This window comes from Eretmochelys imbricata, chromosome 8 (genome assembly GCF_965152235.1).
Source record: "Eretmochelys imbricata isolate rEreImb1 chromosome 8, rEreImb1.hap1, whole genome shotgun sequence".
In the NCBI taxonomy this organism is placed as follows: domain Eukaryota; kingdom Metazoa; phylum Chordata; order Testudines; family Cheloniidae; genus Eretmochelys; species Eretmochelys imbricata.
Window position 1 is genome coordinate 5,220,482 of NC_135579.1, and position 17,374 is coordinate 5,237,855.

The 17,374-nt window shown below is 40.3% G+C and overlaps 1 protein-coding gene and 1 long non-coding RNA gene across 5 annotated transcripts in view; one reads left to right on the forward strand and one right to left on the reverse strand.

Moving 5' to 3' along the window:
* Positions 1–1,562, forward strand: part of LOC144268634 (uncharacterized) — a 45,922-nt gene extending 44,360 nt beyond the window's left edge. The window contains exon 6 of the long non-coding RNA XR_013346816.1: positions 189–1,562. This is a non-coding gene — a long non-coding RNA (uncharacterized LOC144268634). The remainder of the gene's footprint in view (positions 1–188) is intronic.
* The window catches only part of GRIA1 (glutamate ionotropic receptor AMPA type subunit 1), a 157,507-nt gene that overhangs the window by 12,382 nt on the left and 127,751 nt on the right, over positions 1–17,374 (reverse strand). For all 4 annotated transcript variants that reach the window (XM_077823714.1, XM_077823713.1, XM_077823710.1 and 1 more), the window contains 2 exons: positions 7,022–7,220; positions 5,796–6,043 (listed from right to left, as the gene is read on the reverse strand). In XM_077823714.1, the coding sequence (XP_077679840.1) occupies positions 5,796–6,043; positions 7,022–7,220 (447 nt within the window). The remainder of the gene's footprint in view (positions 1–5,795; positions 6,044–7,021; positions 7,221–17,374) is intronic.

Below are 17,374 nucleotides of genomic sequence, written 5' to 3' on the forward strand. Positions count from 1 at the left end.
TTCTTTGTTCCTAAATGGATACATTTACATTTAGCCGTATTAAAATGCATATTGTTTGCTTGTGCTCATTTTACCACGTGATCCAGATCACTCTGAATCAGTGACCTGACCTCTTCATTATTTACAACTCCTCCAATTTTTGTGGCATCTGAAAACTTGATCAGTGATGATTTTATGTTTTCTTCCAGGTCACCGATGAAATGTTAAACAGCATAGGACCAAGAACAGATCCCTGTGAGACGCACTGGAAACAGACCTGCTTGATGGCAACTCCCGGTTTACAGTTACAGTTTGAGACTTATCAGTTAGCCAGTTTTGAATCCATTTAATGTGTGCCATGGTAATTTTGTATCATTTTAGTTTTTTTACTCTGACGGACTCCATACAGCAAATGCTGAAAAGCCAGTAAAATATCTGGGCTCTCTGGGGAAAGGTGTCTGGTGATTCACTCTACTTGTGTAAATTAGGGCATATCTACACTGCACAAAAAAACTCAGAAAAACCCAAGGTGTGTTCTTAACTCGGGATAGTTAATTCAGGTTAAAATAGCAGGTGTGAAGACACAGCAACTCGGCTAAAGCCTAAAGGGCAGCCTGGGGTTGAACTCAAGCTGGTAAGCTGAGTTAAAAGCTAAATTGCCAAGTTTTCATTGCTCTTTTAACCTGAATTAAAGTTAAAAACACATCTTTTTTGTTTTTGCAGGGTAGATCTACCCTAAGTTATGAGTTAAATGCAGTGACAGTGAGTATACATGGTAAGTTGTATGTAAAAGTAATGAATAATTTAGTAACACACATGATTATTTCTGTCTTCTAAAGCAGAATGGAAGTTAATTAGCACAGCAATCTCTGATGAACAATTTGCAGAAGATGTAGCTAATGGATGATCTGAAAGAGTATGTAATTCCTATACAGGCATATGATATTAACACAGTAAATCCTCTGTAGAGCCTCTGAATGTAAAAATCACTCTGATGATATTTTGTGCCATGTGTTATACATTTTATTAATTTTTTCCTAAGAGATTTCTTTTAAAGTAATTGGTTCTCTCTCCAGTTCACAAGGAGTATAGGAAGCCTCTGATATTTCACAGTGACAGGGTCCTTGAGGAAAGATTTAGCTGCCTGGTACTTATTTTCTCTGAAATGTGTCATTTTAGGTGTATTTTTGACAGGGAACATTTTTATTAGTTTATGGGATTTGGAAAAGCTGACACACAAGTTTATAGTGCCTCTGGAGAACTTTGCTGAAAGACCAGGAAGCCAATTGCAAAACAAGAGCAGTCCTATTTCTCCCTCCCTAATACATTGCTGTTTCTTTTTAAAATGCGAATTAGAGACTCATATTGTGGGTGTTATTTCATTGACTTTAACCGATTTTGGACAATTTGGCTTTGCATTATTGTTTTGTTCCCCAAAGCACCAGATTTACCCATTCGATACTGAATGATGTCCAAAGCCAGGTTAATCTGGGGGAGTTGGGGAAGGGAGCTCTCTTCTACTAACTCCTGGCAGCCCGACATATCTGACACTGAGCTGATGGATGGGGAGGGAGGTGTGCATGTGCTAGAGGATGAAGGTTGTTTGTTGAGGTTTCCAACCCTGCTCCCATTAAAGTCAAGGTCAAAATTCCTGCTAACTTCAGTGGGAGAAGGAGCAGGCTCTCAATATCACTTTTGCCACTGAAAAAGGATATTTTATCTGTTCTCTTATGGCTTCCATGCAGAAATAAAGAAGGAAAAGATTAAATCTGATCTAAAATTCAATCACCTAGCTCTCAAAAGACATAAAGTGAAGGAATCAACTTTGGATGAAAGAAAAAAGGACTACAAAGCCTGATAGCTAGGATTTCATAAGTGATCAAAACATTATTATGGAGAGAATTTAGATCTTACCAAACATACTGACTCACGTGCTTTCAAACTTAGGAGAAATGTGGACTATGATGCAAGCCAGAACCGATGGTTGATGTGTAAATATAAAGTTGGAGATCCTCATTTCTCATACTGGGGACTGGCTGGTAAGCAAATCCTCCTTTTACCCCTAATGAATGTTTACAACTATGTCTCTGTGTATATCCAGTGTAGTGGAGTACGGGTGAATGACCTAAGCTTTTAAATGATTTTAACCACTGATTAAATATTATTAAATAGTTTAAGCTGATATCAGTCCAGCTCTTTGCAGTGTATTAAAATGTCTTTCTGTACCAATGAGCTTTACTTTGTATAAAGATGTTGGCATAATCTAGTGGTGACTCAGGCCCCATGTCTTTAGGAATGTATAACATCCTTTATCAAACAGAACACAGTGGCAGTGGTTTGTATATCCTACATGTGGTTGCTACTTTTATATGTTTTTAAGTTATTAATGCAAACTGGCAATAGTAGCCCCACTTACAAGTATTATGAATTTTCTTTTTTTGGGTTAAACTAAAATGACTTTTCTCATTTTTTGCCATGACAAATAAACTGCTTTAATTATTGATAGCATACATGATATGCCCATAGCATCTCAGGAAAAAGCAAGAAAACTTCCTTCTTGTGAAACTGATCCTGCTCCCATTGAAGCCAATGGTGAAACTCCTGTTGACTTGAAAGGAAACAAGATCAGGGCCCCTAAACTCCCTCAGCCAGTGATTAGGATTTGTTCCCCGGGTGACTGAGTGTCACCTTGTTCAGTGCACTCTGTTGTGTGCAGGGCCCTATGGTGAAGACACACATCATATGATGACTGTAAAGAAAATACCAAAAGCTTGACAAATAAAACAACAGTGAAACAAAACAAACATAATGGGACAGAAAATGACAGCACCTGTTTCAAAGAAACACCAACAGGTCAAACGGAAAATCAAGCATTCCTCCTTTGCTGTTAGACTGGTTTGGGAATTGGTTCCACATGCAACATAACAGAGGTTATGATGCAAAAAAGAAACAGCAGAAATGTTGTATTCTCCTGCCCAGCAAAGAGATATATGGATTAGCTGGATTGAGCTGATTCTTTTGCATTCCCCTCTTGTAGTTTTGCTGGTGGATTATTTTTTTTTGTTGTTGTTAAAAGCATTACTAATGGCTTCCTTACATCCTGAACATTGCAGGACAGACTGTTTTTTGCACATTAGTCCTGCCTCTTAATTTCCATATTTGCAAGATGGAAAATAAATATTGGCGAGAGCATGCTGGCAAAAGCCCTGAAGCTCTGATAGTGCATGCACATTAGTATGGAGAGACCCAAAGAATTTCATAGCCTGGACAACATTTGAATAGAAAGATTGTCTTAAGGACCACCTGCTCTCCATTCACAAACTAGCCACATCTCTGGGGGCAGCTACAGCACTTGCTGACATGGAAAGTATTTAATGCATTTTTAAAGCTGGAAACCATGGCCCTGATTGAGTGCCCCTTGATGTCAGTGGGATCAGGCCCAGTAAAACCAACCAGATCTTCACTAGAAAATGGTTTGCAGGGTGCTAGTGACCTAGGACCCCAGTTTAAAATTCTCCACATTAGTTTATAGTCAGTGAACAAGTATCCGTCACTATTAAGCCTCCATTTATAAAGGGTTATATACTGATCAATAGATGTTTTAGTAAATGATTAATCAATTGCAGTGGAGTCCCATAGGGCAATAGATGGCTTATCTCCAGGTCTTATCACCATCTTTAACTCATTCTCTGAGATGCTTGTAACCATCCACAACACATAGATGTGACACACATGTCTGCGACATGCTTATAAACACCTCGTGATCATTTAAAAACCCTTTATAAATGGAACTTTAACCGAAAGCGTGACCCAAACAAGGGTACAATTTTTCAGACTGCAGGCAGGAGGGTAGGATTTTGTGACAATTACTGTAGATGGTATTAGGATTCTAGGCATTTTGGAAAGAAAGTGGCATCCCAATATATAAGTTGCAAGGCCAATAAAAGAATAAGGAAGCTGCTCATGCTGCACCCGAGTAGGTGAAATCCTGAAGTTTGATGGGACACAGGTGGGCTTCAGACCACCGGGCTTTTTAGATCCTTTTCTATCCTCTAGTTCTTCTGCATTCTATTCTGACAAAGCGTGGAGCTGTCAGCGGCATTCTGATCACTTGAAGCTTATTTTACTTTCCATTAGGACAGATCCCAAGCTCCTCACTCAGTTTTCATGTAGGCAAAACTCCTATTGAAGTCAGTGGCACCTCAGGATCTGGTCCACTGTGTTTAATGCCTCACCGAGTTTTGAAAGTGAAAATTATTCTCTAACTGATCCTTTTGTACATTGCTTTCCTACATTGTTTTTCTTTTGCTTGACTTTTTTACCTTAAAAATAGCGATAATGTCAAGTCTTGTCCTTCCTTGATTTTTGATGGAAGACTGATTGGAGGACATACACCTGTAGATTGGGAGCTGGCTCTGTCCTTAACTGAAGGGGGGACAGGGTTGAATCCATGAGTAAGATCTTGTCTATGCTTTAGATTAGCCCCCGTTCAGCCATCACAGGCCAGCAACTGGCATAGCTGCGTTGGTGCTAACCCCAACTGGAGATACACGGAAAGCCATGATTTGCACCAGTTCAGGTTTCTCCCTGCTTGAAAGTGGGATAAGTTCAAATGGTGCAAATCACAGCTTTTCTTACCTTTACATGCAGGTTTGCTTCAGCACGGCCACCCCAAATACTGGCCAGCAATGGCTAAATCTCAATACAGACAAGGCCAAAGACATCTTTCCTTCCAAGTGTTAATGAAATGAATTGAAAAGTGTTTTAAACAGTCTGATGAAAAGACAATCACTTCTACCTTCCTTCAGTGAGGTTTCGTTTTCCTTTTTTAAGTTTTCTGATGTCATAAACCTACTAGACCTCCAGCTGTCCATAGAGTCTTTCAGGGCAGAAAAGGCCTGAATTTCTTAATGTTAAAAAAGGCAGGAAGAAAAACCGCTTTAATTAAAAACAAAATCCCCAAACAAAACAAAACAAAAACAACCCCCTCTTTCCCTACATGCTAAAGATACAAAAGCACTTATCTTCGTGCATAGGTTCAGGTAGTAAACTGTAAGCACTCAGGTGTGAAAATGTTGCCTCCATAATAATCTTCTTCCCATATTCTTTTGTATTTGTAACCATACTAAAGATCTGGATTTTGTGCCTTCTAAGGGTTTTTTAAAAAAAAGCCTTCAAAAATATTTGTGATGGTGTTTTGGTACAGGCCTTTGGCAATTACTGTTTTGGGTTCAGAAATGTTGGACTTGTACCTCCTGGAAGATATCAAGAGCCCTAAACTCAGCATCTGCACTGAACTCTTGTAATTAATTGTTGTTTTTAGCAAGGATGAGAACGCTTCATTTTTCATGTTGTCCTCATGTGTTAGCATTTCTTTTCACACGCACACACACACACACACACACACACACACACACACACACACACAAATACTGTTACCACAAGAATCTCTCTAAGCATGGATCCAAACCAGGGCCATCCCATACATTGCAAAGATGGGCATTTCACACACCACAGGATGAGCCTCGCTTCAAAATAATGCTTTATTAATCAATGGTTATGATGCTGCAAAATCCCTTAAGGAGTGCAGCTGCATTCATAATGAATGGGCCAGTCGGAGGCCAATTTCCATATGCAGGGTTTGAAGAATTAGTCACTCCCATCACTGTTGAGCAGGAGTCATGTAGTTTAATGGCCTCATGCTGAGAATTTACACTCCCTGCTTTCATGATTAATATGGCAATGGAGATTGAACTGTGTGGACACATTGATGTATTGGGCTGCATGGCAAGGAAAAGCAAATCCAGGCTACTTACCTCAGTGCAGACCCCTTCGGTGTTGCAATGCCATAGCCTTTGGAATCCAAGTTACCTCCCACCTTCATGGTGTCACATGGCTTGCGCTGCTCTATATACTCATTCATGGTGGACTCCAGGAGGTAGGCATACTTCCCTTTTGACTTCCTCACCCGGATCATCCCCTCTTCTGTGGTCCTCACAAAAACGGAGGGTTCTGCTGATTTCATGTACGTCCACATCTTCTCAAACACGGCGATTTTAGATCGCTGCATGGGGCAACACAAACCCAGCATGTATTAGCCTGGAAGCAGAGGCTTGTGTACCAGGGGAGACTCAGAGTTAGCTTGAGCATGTACCTGTGGTTTGTATTAGTAAGGAAGGCCAGCTGTGTTAGAAATAGTTTAATGAGTGACTTTAGGTCAAAGAGCTCAAATACCCCTCAAGCTCTCTGCGTCATTTGCTTCAAGGAATTTCAGGATAAGAACAATCTAGCAATGAGTGTCATTCACCCAGGGCTGGATTGTGTCTGTTAGGCATGAGCAGCGTGGGGCTATATCTCCCTAGAGAGAACAATGGGAGGTGGGATTTTCAGCAAGCAGAATTCTCCACAGAGTCCCTGGTGTGGAGGGATAGCATACCCTCTACCAGAAAAGAGAAATCACAGGAAGGAGTGGAGGGATTATCACAGCCTATAAATACTGTACTTGGAAATAAGAAAAGTATTTAGATGCCAACGATGGAAGGATGAGAAGCTAATGTTCAGACTAGATGTTAGGCAAATGTGCTTAACAATAAGAGCAATTGGATGGCAGAACAGACTCCCAAGGGAAGTGGTAAGGTTTCCATCCCTGCAGATGTTTGAGGAGACATTAATGGGAATGTTGTAGGAAGCAAAATGAAGGAGGTAGACTGGATAGCCAACATAATCTTTTCTGGCTCTGCTATGTATGCTTCTGCCATACATAATGGCAGCGTATTTATATATGGTAAGTGGTTCCATTTAATTACAGGGCAAACAAAAGATTTATTATTCTGTAAACTTGAGTTGCAAGTCATAGGGTAATTACTTTTGGAACTGCTAAGTATAATTACTCAGTAATGTGCAGAAGCATATAATTACTGTATGTTTCTAGGTTATTTACAGTACTCAGCAAACTTCATGATCTGTCGTTTCCATGGAATGGCACAAAGGCTGACATGATCTTTTTGTTTTGTATATGAAAGTCTTAACCATTTTCTCTTACCCTAAAAAATTCTTTAGTTGACCCAGCTTCCAGGGTCCCGTAGGCAATCTCTGTCTGCTTGGCTAAGTCTTCTGCACTCTCTATGGGGGACACCATCCGCTCCACTGTCAGGAAGGCAGCCAGGTTAGCCGTGTAGGAAGAGATGATGATCAAGGTAAAAAACCACCAGACACCACCAACTATGCGGCCAGAGAGGGATCTAAAGACAAAAGGGAAGGGTGAGGGGAATCAGGATGAAGGAGTAGAAGATACAATTCGGTGATATAGGCCAGAAGTGTGGTATGGGGCTTAACACCCTATCAGCGACTGCTGAGCAATGCCAGCTCTTACACCTGTTTCTTGGGAAGCTCGGTGTCAAAATGGGAGAATGCTTCTCTCTCTATTTCCTTGCTATATGTGTCAAGACACAGGCTTGAGTGAAACAAAACTATCACTGCTGGTGAAAAATAATGTTTGCACAGTAACATTTTCTTTAGTTTTCATTCAGATGAAAAAAAAATAGCAGAACACAGCAACAAACAATAGGAAACTTTAAATTCCTGGTTAGGGTAGTACTTACCTCAGACAGAATTCTTTACATGTATCAGGAACAAGTGAAATCCTAGCAATGATATATGTCCATGTTGGATCATATTAAAGAAGTTCTGTATTAAAATCACAAATGAGTTTGATTCCCCATAGTTTAAATTCCAGGGTATTACTAATTAAGAGGTCTCTTGGTTTTTGGTACTGTTTCTCTCCCTCTATGTGTGAAACTTGCAAGCTGCTAATTGTGTTAGTACATTCTAAGACAGAGTCTGTTCTCAAAGCAATTCACAGAGAGAGAGACTCAAAGCAATATTCTAACAACAGAAACAGCACCCAGAGACTCCCCGCCCTTTTGTTGTATTAACAATTGTGATTAAAATAGAGATAGAGGATGTATGTGGATGGATGCTTGGTGTGGATAATAACTGAATGATCAGGGAGGTGCCAGCCTAAGAATCCAGTGTCCATCGGCTGAAGAAGGCGTCAAGTGGAAATAACCAGAGGACCGCCCAGAGGGCAGACTGGAATCCACCCAACAGCCTCAAGAATGGGAGAAACCAAAGAACAAGATAACATCTTGGAGCTGTCAGGAATGTGCTATCTGCTGATTGATTCAGCAACAGCATGATGAAGCAATTCCCATAGACTGGCATAGGAAGAAATTCCTATAAAAATAGACTCTAAAAAGTGAGAACTTTGGGGTCTGATTCTGCAAACCAACTTCCAGGAGCATCAGATGAGCATCTGACAAGGCCCTGCTCCCTCCTCATGTCCAGGCCACCTGGCCAGTGGCTTGGCATGAGCAACTCTAAGGCTGGTAACTATGATAACAACCTTGCAGAACCTGTGTGTGTGTATGTTTGTATGAATGAATGTGTGAATAAATATGAGATTGAATGGAATGTTATAGCTATAACTAACTGCTTACTATGATTCTTTCTGTATTCACAATAAATGTGGTATTTTGCCTTTTTCCCTTTAATAAGATCCTGCTGGTTTTTATTTTATTGGTATAACATCCAATGCTAGATAAGGATGGTAAAATGATCAGTCATGTGCAGAAAAGGCAGAAATATTTAATAAATGTTTCTATTCTGTATTTGATTCCTAGGTTCATGAAATTTAAGGCTAGAAGGACCATCAGGTAATCTAATCTGACCTCCTGTATATCACAGGCTATTACATTTCACCCAGTTATTCCTGTATTGAGCCCATTTGGAAAGAAATGGGATGATGTAATTCTTATCTTACAGTCATAATGAAATACTTTATTTGCCATCAGTAACTAGGGAGGAAATTAAACAGCAACTATTAAATTAAACATTTTTAAATATGAAGAACAGGATAATTTGTATTATTCTGTCTGAGTACTTGTAAGAGTATTAAAAGAATGGGCCGAGACACCCTTTGAAACATTAATGCTGATTTTTAACAAATCTTGGAACAGCAGGAAAGTTCCAGAGCACTGGCTAAAAGCTAATGTCATACCTATATTTAAAAGGGATAAATGAGATGACATGGGTAACTAGATGCTGACATAAATCTCGGGCAAAATCATGGAAAGGCTGCTATGGGATGCAATGAGTAGCAAATTAAAGAATGGTACCATAACTAATGACAACCAGCATGATTTTATGGAAAATAGGTCTGGTCACACAAATATCTTTTTTTTGTCTGAGATCACAAGTTTGGTTGATAAAGAAAACTGCATTAACATAATATAATTAGACTTCAGTGAGGCATTTGACTTAGTTCTGCATGACTTTCTATTAAAAAAACTATACAAAATCAGTGTAGCACATATCTAAATGGATTAACAACTGGTTAAATATTAGATCACAAAAATTAACTGTATATGGGAAATCATTAGCCAATGAGAATGTTTCTATGGGAGACCCTCAGGGTCGTTGCTCATTGGCCCAATGCTGTTAAATATCTTTGTCAGTGATCTGGAAGAACACATAAAGTCATTCTGGTAAAATGTACAGATGATATGAAAATTGGTGGAGTGGTAAATAGTCATGGCACATGTCAGTTATATAGATTGATCTGGATTGCTTGGTAAACTAGGCTCATCTGAACAATATGCATTTTAATACATCCAAGGGACAAGGGAAATTCTCCATCACTTGGAGTCTGTAAATCAAGACCTGATAGCTTGCTCAAAAATATGCTATAGCTCAGACAGAAGTCATGGGCTTGATGCAGAGTTCAGCGTGTGAGGTTCTTTTTCCTGTTATGCAGGAGGTCAAACTCAACGATCATAACCGTCCTTTCTGGCTTTATAATCTATGAATCTACTGCATTGTCTCTCCAGTCAGATTGCCAAATTATTCTAGGCATTTGGAGACAGACAGATAGATAGCTCAAGCAGGAATTAATTTACTGCAGTCAAACATTTTAATATCATTTTAAAGGGAAGATTCTGTTTTAAAAGGGATTTTAATAATGATGCTCCCTCCCCAGATTGCTTGTGCTCTTTCCTTTTTAGCCAAACACATCTCAGGCAGGAAGGAAATCATAATGTTACTTTATGCAGCCAGGCTGGCAAGGAAGGGGTTACCTATCAGAAACACTGCATCCGATGAAGTGAGCTGTAGCTCATGAAAGCTCATGCTCAAATAAATTGGTTAGTCTCTAAGGTGCCACAAGTACTCCTTTTCTTTTTGCCTCCCTCCTGTGACATCAACGTTTTCTCTCTGCAGTGTGTCTCTTTAACATCCTCTGTCACTGCCCTGAAATCTGGCCTGGAGTATGGCAATGGAGATATAGCCTTTAAATGACAGACACGGTGATGACACATGTCAACATCCATTCCATCCTGTGTCTGGGTTTGCATGAGTTAATGGATCCAGCTGCCGTGCTTTCTAGAAGTCATTGTGGGCTAATGGCAAACAACTGGCAAACAAAACTCCACACTCCATTGCTCCAACTAGGGAAACAAACAAACAAACAAACCCCACACTTCACTAATTGCAGAAATCAGAGATGGAAAAAGAGTGAAATAAAGTAGTCTGTTCCCTGCACCGCTCCTCTATATTGTATATTACTGCTTTGTCCAGGCTATCTTTAAATCTCTCGCGGATGTGGGAGTAGCTGTTCTCTCAGACATCATGTCATCTCATTTATATCAATCTGACCTGAAATCCCTTTGGTCAAAATTGCCATTCTTTGAGCTCAGACACCACTTAATGGAAACCAGGGACCACATTTGCTCAGCAACAAAACTCTTCTGAATACATTTGCAATTTGCAGAAGGGCGACCACACATTTTTAATATTGGGGAAATAAAAGCCAAAGCATCAAACACACTCTCAGCTTCACACTCCTGGAAGAGCAATCAGAGCCGTTTTCACAAAGTGCAGAGAGAGCAGTGTGCAGGAAATATAGCCACAGTAAATAACAGGGACAAAACAGCAAACTGTTGACTTTACATTGTTTTTTCTTCTTCCAGATTTGAGAGTGAAATGATTGCTTATGAAAGTAGAATTGGCTTGAGCCAGACACTGGGCAAGTGGCTTTCCAGCCCCTCTGCCATGGCATCTCAGTGCTGATTTGTAGCCCCCCTGGCTACTTCAGTCCTAAGGCTTGCTTAACCAGTCATGTATATTGCATGCTGCTTCTGTGATGTCAGCAAACCATTATCACCTGAAACCTGAGCTGGAGGTGAAAAATTTCAAAGCAGTGGAATGTATAGTCTCATGTAGAATCCCGCTCCCTGATCTAGTACATATAACCTACCTCTGAAGTGATGTTCATAAAGGTGATAGTTTCTTTTCTTTAAAAAAAATCACCTCTTACAAAGCAATAGGAACCCCATATTTTTAATATAGGACAGGTTTCATGAAGGTAGGACACTGTTATATTGTGACCATCTTGCAGCTGTTCAGAACCCAGCATGACACAGGTTAGTTGCCTTGACCCAGATGAGTTGTTGGCTATCTCAGCAAAATGGCCAATGACTAGATGGTCCCAGAGACAGAACTGCCTCCCATAGAGGTGTATGCAGTGTAGTTATAGCTCTGTCGGTCCTAAGATATTAGAGAGACCAGGTTGGTGAGGTAATATGTTTTATTGGACCAACTTCTGTCAGTGAGAGAGAAAAACTTTTAAGCCACACAGAGCTCTCCGATGCTTGGAGTACCTTTTCCAGATCTGAAGAAGAGCTCTGTGTGGCTTGAAAATGTCTCTCTCTCACCAACAGAAGATGGTTCAATAAAACATATTATCTCCCCCACCTTGTGTCTCCCCAAGAGGTGGTCATTCTAAATCAGAGTTAAGGAATGATGTGGGGAAATGTGAACTAACACAACATTCTTTCTGCAGAGGATTTCAGTCTCCAGGTCTGTCCACTCCAACTCCTTTCACCAGAGTTCACAACACGTTACTTTTAATAAATGGTGGAGGGTGTGGAGAGGAGTCGATGGGTTCAGTGAACACACCTTTGGATCTGCAAGAAACAAAAAATAACCCCAAATGTTTCCCTAATTAGTCTAGATGATGTGTGTTTGGGGAAGGAAGCATTTGCAAAAGGCAATAGAGGCACCAAACAAGAGTAACTGGATAACACCAAATCCAACAATTTCTGATGATGACGGCCACTTCAACCTGGCAAGCAACACTTGCACAGCTAATTATTACATTCATCCTCCAGCTGCAATTATACAGCTTTTCTTCCCTGATGAAGCTGGGATACATTTGTGACTTGTTTAATTCCTGTCAGCTGCAGTTAACTGGACCCCAGCCTTTAGACTGCAGACATCATTACCTTATTCTTTATTCATTTATCACTTAGAGGTTGCCTACTGAGAGCTGCAGATGGCTTTTGCTTCCAGATCACGCACCTGTCATGAGCTGGATAAATAAATAACAATGGGTATTTGCATCTGCTCCCCACAGAAGATGACACCCAGTGGAGACAGCCACTCATCCTAGTGTCATAGCAATGTGCCTAACCACAAGTGGAAGCAACAAAAATCTCAGACATGGTTATGCCTTGTTATGTAATGGTTCATCAGAGACAAAGTTGAAAAGCAACATTTTGTCCCCATTGCTAGATATGTAACTTAGAGTTATAAACCTTAAATCAAGGCCTCTGCGAGTACATAATAATGAATTGGCTCAGATTGCAAGCTCTTTGGGGCAGGGGGCTATCTTTTAGGTTTGTGTTTGTACAGCACCTAGCGCAATGGAATTCTGGCCCATGAATGGGCGCTACCACAGGACAAGTAAATAATAATAATGAAAGGGAAATGTCCATGACGAAACATCACAAGATTGGATATAAACCTACTGGGCATTTCAACGATTCGATATCAGTGACATATGTTAAGCAGAAGGTTCTCAATCTGGACTGTTGGGGGTACACAGATAGACTAGCCAGACTCTGAACCCATGCTCAGAAGAACAATGGTACTGCTTACCAAATTGAAATGACGGAGAAGACAACGGCAGCTTATGTAACATATTTTATAGCCCTTGCCCTGTTGCATCTGTAGACCGAAAAGAGGCAGCCATGCTATCACTATGGATACAGGTTTCAAAAGTGCCTAAGTGACTTAGGACACCAAGTCCCATTTTTTAAACCAGTTGCTCTGAAGGTCAAGCCCCAACAAAGTCTATTGTGTGTTTTTATACTGCTTTATATTAATAGGCAATATGAGGTTTGAATTCCCTTGCATTGAGTATTCTCATGTCTCCTAGTCCATGCCAAGCATAACGTTGGGTTAGTCAGCTTTCCACTGTTCTGAAACTGCTGTTAGTGACTGAGCACTCTATTGAAGTAAGGAAAGATTTCTGTGCCCACATCCTTTAGCCCTCACAAAGATACGCTCCGGGTCTTGACATTTGGATCGGTGTATTTAACTCTTGTATTCATTCATAATGATGACTGTATTAATACTTGGGAACGGCAGCCTTTTTAAACCGAATAAAATCCTTGCAAGTAATAAGCGGAGAGGATAATAGTGCAACAAGAGACTTGTTTGGCTGACTCTGGGATGTGGGAAATGATGACATAGCTAGATTAACCAGATGCGGTTTTGTTTTGATTTGTTTTGCTACATTGCTTCCTCTGCCATCAGAGCAATTCTCTTCTACACATTCCAAATTGAGACCCCTGAAGCTCTTCTTCCAACTTTATCTGGCTGGCCATAATCACCCCATGCCCTCTGCCCACCGCTGATTTTCTATTACCCTTATTACTGCCAGCTAGCAAGGCCCATCTCTCCAATGGAATAACACTGAAGTCCTCCAGGTACCATGTTCCTGTAGGAGTTGAGTGCTGAATTTTTTGGTTTTCTATTTCCACTTTGTGCCGCATCAGAGCTGGTCAGGAACCGGGATTTTCATTCTGTGGGAAGTTTTGACATTTGGGGAAAAAATCCAAATCGGAATGAAAAGCAGGAAATTCTGAAATTTCCTGTGAAATGAATATTCTGACAAATTTCAATTTGGGACCATTGAAACATTTCATTTTGATAAGGTAAAAATGTTTCATTTCTTCTTTATCATTTCAATTAATTGTGTTTAGAATTTTACACTACAGTAAACTATTGTGTGCAAGATAATCTATATGATGTTAAATTAAAATATTAATTTTCATATTATCAGTCTAAATTAAATGAATTGAAATGATAGTGTCATATCCAATTGTTCTACCTTATCGAAACAAAATGTTTCAGTGTTATCAAAGTGAAAGGAGAAATTCATTTTGACTTTCTCATTTTGTTTCAATAATGATTTGTTGCAATTTTTTCCCATGAACAACTCTGCCAGAAGTAACATGTTCCCACAGAATGTTTAGGTGTCCACTAAAGCACATCTTTCAGTAGAAAACTGTTCCATAATTTTTTTTCTGGAGGATCATTCTCCCTGTGCAGAGGAGCTCTCCGTTCGTAGAGACCTAGTTGTTGTGCCAGCTATATCCCTCACACCTGGCATGGAGTGAAAAGGGTGAGGGACGTTCCAAGGATAGGATGGTACATAGCAGGGTGGAGCTTCTCTCTGCCCCATCCACCACTGCCAAGGAGCTTATGCCAGTAGGGCAAGTTAAAGGCCCTCCTCTGAAGATCTAACATGCATGAGGACTGGGAGAGCTGAAACCAGTTCCTTGGCCACCCCGTCTCCCGTCACCACTGCCTTTGAGTATCTGCCCCAGGGTATTTCTTGAGAATTTCTATACCTGGACACCAAAGCATTGTTTTCAATAGCATCATTTTTGTGCCATTCAGTGTTTGTTATTGTATTTATGAACATGCCCACCGTCCACTGGCCAGAGATTTAAAGGAGAAGCAGGGAGGAATGCCAGGGTCACAGGCCAGGACAACAGCCATAAGGTTAGGACACAGACAACATGCCTCCTCCTTGGCATTGACTTCCCTCCCCCCCCATACCCTCATTCACCACCTGTCCCAGTGCAGATTCACCTACTGTCCTTTTGGGCTGTCTAGTAAATGGCCTGTATTTTCACCTGTCTGTAAAAGTTAATAATTAAAAATGGTGCCCAGTCAGGTGAAAATTTAGGATTTTGCCAGGCAGGCAGAATGCTGTCCATATCTTAAGGTATCATGGGCAGTCTGCCAATGGTGCTTTAGTTCTAAAGCCCACAATTCCTCTTGCTCTTGCAGGATGAATCCCACTGACCAACATTCAACTCTTGTTTTTAAAACCCCTCTCCTCTCCTGCTTGACAGGTGAGATGGTTTGGCCCCAGAATGACCAAGCCACTGCAGATAGTGATGAAGTTTCAATTCCCCTTAGTTCTCATGGAGTGAAGGTTTTCTGTGTTCTAGTTTTAGCACTGATGGATTCTTCACAGGAAAAAGAAAAGCATCCAGCTAATGTCTCATTTCTCAAAACAAAATGCAATCCCAGATCAGAAAATTTGCTCTTTGATCTTATCCCTCATAGAAGGTAACTGAACCTAACAGGAATTGGATGTGCTTTGCCAGCTTATTACAAAGAACATCAATCCTCTAGCAGAATACATTTCTAAAAAAAAGATTAACAAGATCATCATGAAATATACAAAATAAATCTCTTTGAAAATTTTTTGAGTAGCTTCTCCATTCTCCCCCCTTCCCCTCTTAGAACTGATTTCTTCTGGAGAATTGCACTTAAACTGACAGCGTTTTAATTAGAAATGCAAATCCAGGATTCTAAAGAGATGGCTGTTTTGGGAGGATTTCCCAGATTTGCTGTTAAATTCATTTCTAATAAAGGCTTATTTAGCCGACTGACATATTTGTCAGTGAACGAATTTATGCAAAAATGGTGACAGAAAATCTCTTAGGCACCTGTGGAGCAAATGCAACTTTTGTTCTTCTACATACACAGCCTGTGTTCCCAGACAGTTGTCTATTAACATGGCAGTGACCAGAGATAATTGCACGTGTACATGGGTGGTTAGATTTGGCAAGGCATCTAGTGAAAATATTTCCTTTGGTTCTGATTTGTGAGGGGCTTTGTCCTCTGCTTTTGCTCCCAGTTCCAAATTGAAACACACCCTAAATCTCAAAGCTAAAATCAGTCAAAATCAATGATTTTTTTTACTTCTTTATGAAAGCATAAAGAATTGCAAATTTCACACTTTCAACCCCAAACCACAGATCAGCCCCAGGTTTGTGAACAGTGGAGGCTATTTTAACAGACTGGGTCTGAGAGTGTGGAATTCATAACAGACTGAAAGCCAGGGAAGTTTTGTGTGATTTTAGGAACCACTGTGCCCAAAATGCCTTTTGCATATTACTCATATACCAACTCTGCTTCCCTGCGTAACAGCCTTGGAATTTTGATTGCAAACCTTGGTGTTAAAAAGGACCCTCAAGAGTACCTCTTGTATATGTGTATGAACATATTTCCCCCTATCATTTTAATGGCACATGTTAGCTATGCTTTCCCCAACTCCCCCCCACAACTTTTTACATGGTGGTAATGAATGCATCTTTTAGTTCAATGTGGCTGAGTACATAGACTTCAACCAATCAGAATATTTTATGCAAATATGAGGGGTTTAAGTAATAGGAACATATCCTTATGGAAGTCTGAATACTGTATCTATTATATTCTGTGGTCTCATTTTAAGCCCCTAAGAGATTGGAAAAATCAGGAATGCGCCAAGCTTTCATTTATCTGTTCACTGGGGAACTATCCTTTGCTCTAGCTTCAGATATAATAATGAAGCCCAGACTGCCTATCAATACCAGCGTATTGGAAGAATGAGAACTATTCTAGGATCCAAGCAGAAACCATTATATAAAGTTGCTCTGGGTACATTTACTGTTAAAGGTGCAGTGACCATGCATATAATTTGCAAATAAGCAGTCTCCCTGATTAATCTCGAGTTTGAATCCCAATCAGAATGGATTTAATCATACCGCCATTGTACACAGAAGGCCTTCAGTCCATGCGGCATTCTGATTTGACTTCAGTCTGCGCGGGTTTTATTAAATTTTACAGTTTGCCTTCTCCTCCCTTTCTGTCTGTCCTCAGGCTAACAACCCTGGACAGTAGGGTATTCCCCCACCCCTCCTTCCTTGACAGAACAAATTCTCATTTTCTTCCATTTCTATTCACTGGGCAAAATCTCTCTCTGAAATGAGTTTTCGTGCTTAGTCAGAAATGTATTACACCACTTACTGTTATTCAGTCTCTCTTTTTCTCTCTAGTCTTTGGATCTCATGGCAGCTGCAGTGCTGAGTATAAAGGGGACTTTAGGGATCTGGCAATAGCTCTTTTCAAGACACCCAAATCTGCATTTCTGACAGAAGAGGGGCATCTAATAGTCTGAGCAAAGGACTAGAGGTCAGGAACACTTTATTTCTAA